Consider the following 7,625-nt stretch of genomic DNA (forward strand, 5'->3'; position numbering starts at 1 on the left):
GGCAGTGACGGGGGACACGTTTTACAAAATGGAAGTCCATGTTCAAAAGAAAAGCCCCGTCCAGTGACGTTTTCAAACGAACGCACACAAGACACGTAGGCACGCACGTAATAGTATGTACGAATGATGAATGCATGAATGAAAACCTATGTTGTTATATTTTAACCGTATGAAGTAATGCTTACGAGTCTTCGACTCATTTTAGTTTTTATGCATGTCCCTCCCCCTCACAGGAACTGCACGATCAGGACGGACACTGCCCATGGGAAAGAGCACGGAAGTCTAGGCACGAGTTTTAAACGTACGAGGCCTTTTTATTATGAAATTTATGTTTTCCGCTGTAACCCTATTTTGTGATCAAAGCACATTTTATTTATAAACGTAGAGTCTCGCACCCTGGGGATGCAAGTGAAAAAGTTTTAAACAGGACGGTAATTCCCGTCGTCCCTTTTATAAAAATATTTTAAAAGAAAAACAAAAGCACGGGCGTGACAATTTGGTATCAGAGCAAAACCCAGGTTATGCTTGACTCTATGATGTTCTTTTCAAAATAAAAGAGAGAAAATTATTTTCTGTAGAAAGAAAACTTTTGAAAAGAGAATTGCACGTGAAGGAAAACCTAGACTGACGTCTTCCCAAGGCATGTCTGCTCCTGCAGTAAGTACAAGAAAGTATTTTTATGCTTATGTTATGATATTTTCAATGTATGACCCAATAAACGCATGCATGTCAGACTGGCAACTAGAAAGAAGTAGTCATGCTAAGTGTATAGAACGTAAGGGGTATCAGAGACTGAGCATAGTTAGAGGATAAGAAATGATTGATGAAACGTTAGGACATGCAGCATTAGCTGCATGCTAATTAAGGAACGGACTAGAAATGTTAGGAAGACTGTAATAGTTAAGAATCACATGAACGACCACGAGCTAAACTAGGATGGAAACGTAAAACGAGATGGCGACTTCAAGTCTCACTGCCAGAAATATCAGAATGGAAGGTACGAACGTTACGTGATGGATGGACTTAACCACTCTAGACCGACGGTAGACATGACGATGAAGGGATGACAAGACGCGAGAGCATGTATTGTACGAGACGTGACCAAGATGCTGAATGTGCGCGAGACGCGTAAAGACGACGCGAGGACACGTATGAACAGATTCCTAATAAAAATAAACAAATTCCTCAAGATACTGCGCAAAACTTTTAGAACATCAAGCGAATTCTTAGAGTACTAAGCAAACCCCTAGAACCTTGAGCAAATTTCGAGGACGAAATTTATATAAGGTGGGTAGAATTGTAACACCCAGTTCCTTCTTCTTACGTACGCTTCTCTCTTTCTAATGTATGTTTCGTCTTGATGACGTAAGCAAACCCTAAAGGCAGAGATTATGTGATCATCTGCCTTTCTCACTACCGACTGCGAGTCACGTTATGCGTGTCGAACCATGATAGCGTGTCTCGAAAGATATCGTGTGACTTCTAGGGCACGTCCAGTGTTTTAAATATGCTGGAAATATTTATAAGGAGTATTTCCATCATTATTGAATTAAGATTTGATCTTAAATACGACAATCATAATATTATTGAAGAGCTCCAAAAATATTATAATTGCCGGAAATCATTTTAATATTATTATTAAAATGATTTCAATTATTTAAGATATTATGGGATTTAAATTATGTTGAGAACTTTTATTAAATAAATGGTTTAACCCTTTTAAATATGTTAAGTGAGACTTCATCATTTTATTTATGATGAAGAATATTATTTTATAAACTAAAGTTAGTTTAAAATAATATCTACCCTAATTCCTCTAAGTGCTTTTAATTAAGTTAATGTTTTACGCATCTTCAAATCAGTATTTCAATTCCTCGTCGTTAGATCATCATGTAGACCCCCAGACGAAAGGACTGGGTTAAATACCCAGACCCCTCTCTTTTCCCTCTCATTTCCCCGTAACCCTCTCTCTCCTCCCTCTCTCCTTCGGCGTACGCTGTACGCAGATCACCTCACGCCGAACGGCTTAAGGCCTCAGCCCGGCGCCGCCGTGCGTCGCCAGGCCACACCGCCGACACCATCGGCTGCTCCTCATGCCGGCGAGTCCATCCATGCCGACTTCTCCCCCTCACGCTCTCCCTTTCTCCATTTCGGAAGTACACAGCCCGAACGGGCTTGTGCGCGTAGCGCCGCCGTGCGCCGCCCAATGGTAGTCAAACAAGAGGTCCTTTCCCGTTTGATTCATAGGAGTGTGCAAGAGAATCAGTTTGGTTTATTCTCTCAGGCCCGAGGTACTCCTATTATATCTCATTTGATGTATGCTGATGATGTTATGGTTTTTTCTAATGGTAGTCAAAGATCGGTGCAGGTTCTTCAAAAAATTTTGATTCAATATGAGAGGTGGTCTGGACAAAATATTAATGTTCAGAAATCTGCTTTGTATTGTTCTAATAAAATTCCAAACCGGCGTAAGCAATGGATTTTAAGGCAGACGGGCTTTATGGAAGGAACCTTTCCTTTCAAATATCTAGGTGTGCCAATAATTCGAGGGCGTTTGAAACAGGCTCATTTAGAGGAAATGGTGAATAAAGTGAGGCAAAATATTAGTGGATGGAAGATGAGGCTTCTTTCTTCGGGAGGAAAACTTGTTCTTTTGAGGCATGTCTTATCTAGTATGAATATCCATCTACTTGCTGTTTTACAGGTACCTCAATTATTATTGCCAAGATCCATAGATTGATGAGTTCTTTCTTTTGGGGAGAAGCTGATGGACAGAACAAAAAGAAATGGTTGGCTTGGAATAAGATGTGTAAGCCGGTGGAAGAAGGAGGGATTGGGTTACGAAGCCTTGAGGATGTTCAGAAAGCCTTGCATATGCGCTTCGCTTGGAATCTCATTCAAGGAAATTCTTTATGGGCAAATTTTTTCAAAACCAAATATGTTGGAACCCGGCCATGGTATCTTATAGAAAATAATAAAGGATCTCAATTTTGGAGAATGGTTGCGAATTGTATTCCGTTGTTGTTAAATAATTCCAAATGGAAAATTAGAGAGGGTGATCTTTTTTCCTGGTATGACAAATGGAGGGATAATGGTCCATTGATTAATGATATGAATATTATGGGTTCTCCTTTTTTGAAAGTTAAAGATTGTAGGTTGTCGGATAGTTGGGATGTGGAGTTATTGGAGGAGTTAGTAGGGCATGATAAGGTGGAGGAGATAATAACGGATTTAGCTGGATTAAAGAATGGAAAGGATGTTCTAGTTTGGACTCCTACGGATACAGGTATTTTCTCTACAAAATCTGCATGGAATTGTATTCGTATTAGAGGTAATTCTATGGTTTGGCATGCATGGATTTGGCATAAGAATCTTCCTTTAAAAATGTCTATCCATTTTTGGAGGACTTGGTTTATGGCCTTGAGTGTGGATGACAGATTACGCCATATTGGTATTCCTTTGGTATCAAAATGTAATTGCTGTAATCATGGTCATATTGAGGATATTAATCATGTGTTTTTTGAGGGAGAATTTCCATTCAGAGTGTGGTCTTTTTTTGGAAATCTTATTGGTATACCTCTTGGTAGAACTTGGAAACAGAATGTTGAGATTTGGTTTAGGAGGGCTAGCTCATCCTCACAGGAGGGCTTTATTGTTGGCATTATTCCCATTATAATTACTTGGCGCCTATGGAGAAGAAGGTGTCTTGCTCGAATGGAAGGTATTGTGGAATCGCATAATTCTGTTGTTCATTCTATATGTGTGTGGTTAGGGTCCATCTCACAGGCGGCTAAGCAAAATAATAATCTGTCTCGTCGAGATGGTATGATTCTGGATGCTTTGCGGATAGTTCCGGTGGTTCCGAAAGTTCAAAGTTGTAAAGTGGTGAGGTGGGATAAACCGCCGCTGGGGTGGTTTAAATTGAATACGGATGGTAGTAGTATGGGTAACCCGGGCTCTTGTGGTATTGGTGGGGTTATTCGGGATGCGACTGGTGGTATGGTTCAGGCTTATGCTTCTTATATTGGGTTTGATTCTAATAATAAGGCGGAGCTTATGGCTCTCCTTTATGGGTTGAGAAGATGTAAAACGCTGAATATCTCAAATGTGATAGTTGAAATGGATTCTATGGTAGTTATTTCTTGGTGGAGTAAAGGGAGATGTGGAGTTTGGTATCTTGAGGATTTTTGGGAGGAAATTGTTGAGTTAGCTTGCACGGTTCATTGTCGGTTTCAGCATGTTTATCGTGAAGGTAATAGGGTGGCAGATTGGTTAGCAAAGGCAGGGGCCTTAGGATCTGAGTGGGATTTTTCGAGTAGTTATAATTTGCCTCGGGTTCTTAGAGGCTTGATCCGTTTGGATTCTTTGGGTTTTCCTTCTTTGATATGTTAGTTTGTAAAAGTTGGGGTTATTTTGTAAGCCTTGGTTTTTGGGTTGTGGTGGGTTTTGTTTTAATAGTGGTCTTTTACTTTTGTTCTAGTTTGTTCTTGATTTTGGGCCTGTTTTCCATGGTCCTTTCTTGTAACCACGGTATTCCTCGGCCATAAGTGAGGGCTTTTTTAATAAAATTTGGGAGGGGTCACTATTGGACATGTGACTTCCTGCTCTTCTAAAAAAAAAAAAAAAAGAGTGTCCTTATTCAAGGAATGAACCATTTCCTGAGTAATACTAATATTCTCAAAAATATTCCTCCCAGGTATAAAGGCTCCTTGTTCAAGAGATATTAATTTGGGAAGATAATTTGCCAGATGATTTACTATAATTTTTGAACAAATTTTATAAAAAACCGAACACAAACTTATAGGCCTAAATTTGTCAAAACCAGTAGGCACATCTGTCTTCGGAATTAGCACAATAAAAGAAGCCAAAAAGAACCTCGGAAGCTTTTTGAAAATAGAAAATTCAGAAATGGCTGCGAAGACATCCATCTTAATCACCTCCCAACAAGTTTTAAAAAAACCTGCTCCAAAACTAGCTGGCCCAGGAGAACTGTTTATAGGAATCGAAGAAAGAGCCTCCTTTACTTCATCCAATGAAGGGGTACGACAAAGACATGTACAATCCTCAACATTAATAACTGGTGAAACCAAATCTGATAAATCTGGAAGTACTCGTGACTGGTTAGTATTTTTAAGAAAATCCGCAAAATACTCAACAGCTCCATTATGAATTTCTTCTGGCGAGTTAAACTCTACACCATCCGGAGTTCTCATCCCTTTGATTCTTTTACGTCGTTTATTAGCTAACCATACATGAAAAAATTTTGAATTACGATCACCTTCCATATTCCATTTTATTTTAGCCATTTGAGCTAATCTGATATCTTCCCTACGTCTCCAAGAATTTAATTCATCCGAAGCCAGCACAAGCTCCCTCTCGGCATCAATATCCCACTCTCTTTGCAGACAACCTTCCAGACCCTCAACCTTCGCTTCCAAAGATTCAATATGGGTATTAGTCCTACCAAACACTCGCTTATTCCATTCACGAAGAGCCACTTTCACCTTTTTAAGCTTACAAGCAAGAATGACAAGCCCCGTCCCAATCACCGGCACATCCCACACCTGCTTTATAAAACCAATAAATTCTGGATGCTCAACCCACATTTGTTGAAATCTAAATGGAGGATGACCATAGGAATAAGTATCCTTAAAAAATTCAACCAACATAGGGCAATGGTCCGAAGTCGTCCTTGATAAGTACGAACAAGACGCAGTAGGGAACAAAGACAATAAATTTGCATCCAATAAAACACCATCCAGCTTCGCCCAAGCTCTAGCTAAACCACTCTGGCCATTACACCAAGAAAAATTACTACCTTGAGCACTTAAATCAATTAAACCACCCTCATGGATCCATTGGTTAAAATCATCCATCGCCGCTATTGGCCTAGGACGACCACCCTGTCTTTCCAAATTCGTACGAATAATATTAAAATCGCCAGCAAACAAACAAGGATCATTATTCATACTATTCCACCTCAAATCCTCCCATAGAACCCGCCTATCCATCATATTACACTTTGCATAAATAAAATTACCCAAAAATTGAAATTGACCCTCAACTATCCTTAGAGACAAAAATTGTGAGGTCATCCGCATAATCTGTACATTTAAATCATTCATCCACAAGACCCATATTTTCCCACCAACTTCTTCATTAGAAATTACATTATCAAAATGAAGAGTCTGCATGTATGATTGAGCTTTAACAAAATTCTGGAAAGGCTCCATTAAAACAATCATCTTGCAATTCAACTTTCTTTGCAGTATTCTTAAACGACCTATAGAGGAACCTAGTCCCCTAATATTCCACACCAAAATAGAACCTATCATAGTGACAATTTTGTGGCTCGAGTAATCACTCGATTAGAACTCCTAATTTTTTGAAATTTTTTTTTCCTATATTTCCTCTTCCCAGTTTCTTCCTCTTTGTCCAAACGATACTCCTTTTCCTGTGAAAAAACTTCCACATGAATATCAGGTTCCGGATCCGATAAAGACCCTTCTTCCAAACAAAAAGCATCATCAGTCCGCTGGGCCTCTTCCGTAATCACTGTTTCTTCCTCAGCCAAATGCTCTGTTTCTGTAACCTGCTCTGTCTCTCGCGTGACTGCCTCCGATTGCAAACTAGCATCCGTTTGCCTCACCTTAGCGAGACTCTCCGAATTTACTGCCTCTCCAATTTCTGTGTCCACTACTAATACCTCTATCATCAAAGTAGAAGCAGGGGCCCCTAAAACCAAATTAACATCCAAGTATTCTGCATCAACTTGTTCTGCATGATTTCTTGGAAAGGCTAAAACCGAAGACCCAAGAACCAACTTAGATTGATCTTCCACCCCAGGTTCCTCCGAAACTGGTTCTTTAGGCTCTTCCAATACTATTTCTCTAGGCTCTTCCCTATCTGGTTCTTGATCACCATCTGTTGGTTGTTGCCGAACCCACATTTTCTTATCTGGTTTCCTTTTTCCAGCCCGACATGTACGCACATTGTGCCCCTGAATTTTACAAATGGAATAGAAAGCAAGCAATGTTTCATACACAATCTCCTGCTTTCGACTAGAACCCAACCCCGGCATGCCAATCCAAAAATGTGAAATAGGCTCAATGGCCGCATCCATCTCCACACAGAGACGCGCACCATCAGTGCGAGTCGCACAACGCGTGGGGTTATCACGCCTAATAAATCTACCGATTGGAGCTGTCAAGATTTTAAGCAATGATTCATGATAAAAATTAGGAGGCAAACCTAGTAAAGCAATCCAAACCGGCACTATTGATGGTTCTTCCTCCTCCTTAAACTCTGGCATCCAGTGAAAGGCACGATAAGGAATACCGTCCATATCGCATGCCTCCCTTGATAAAGCTTTCATGCAGTCCTCCTCTGAAACCATACGAACGAAAACATTTCTCAGACGCCTCATGGTTGAAACAACTGGAGTACCTTCCAAGCCCCATCGATTCCGAATGAAGTTTCGGATAGCGTCCAAAGATGGCCGGTTACGGAGAAACTTCAAAACTATTGAGAACCTGAATGGTTCTGCCGAACGGAATATCTCCTCCTTGGAGAACTGAAAGAAAAGTTCTCCATCCTTGGTTTTTGGCGCACGGTGAGACACGGCC

The 7,625-nt window shown here is 40.3% G+C and overlaps 1 protein-coding gene across 1 annotated transcript; it reads right to left on the reverse strand.

Annotated features, from left to right (window-relative positions):
* Positions 1 to 4,815: 4,815 nt before the first annotated feature.
* LOC118344796 lies at positions 4,816 to 6,233 on the reverse strand. The gene is made up of 2 exons (XM_035686195.1): positions 4,961 to 6,233; positions 4,816 to 4,883 (listed from the first exon to the last, which is right to left on the reverse strand). The coding sequence occupies exons 1-2, from the start codon at positions 6,231 to 6,233 to the stop codon at positions 4,816 to 4,818; spliced, it is 1,341 nt and encodes a 446-aa protein (XP_035542088.1).
* Between the last annotated feature and the right edge of the window lie 1,392 nt (positions 6,234 to 7,625).

The sequence above is a fragment of the Juglans regia genome, chromosome 16 (assembly GCF_001411555.2).
Source record: "Juglans regia cultivar Chandler chromosome 16, Walnut 2.0, whole genome shotgun sequence".
Lineage (NCBI taxonomy): Eukaryota > Viridiplantae > Streptophyta > Magnoliopsida > Fagales > Juglandaceae > Juglans > Juglans regia.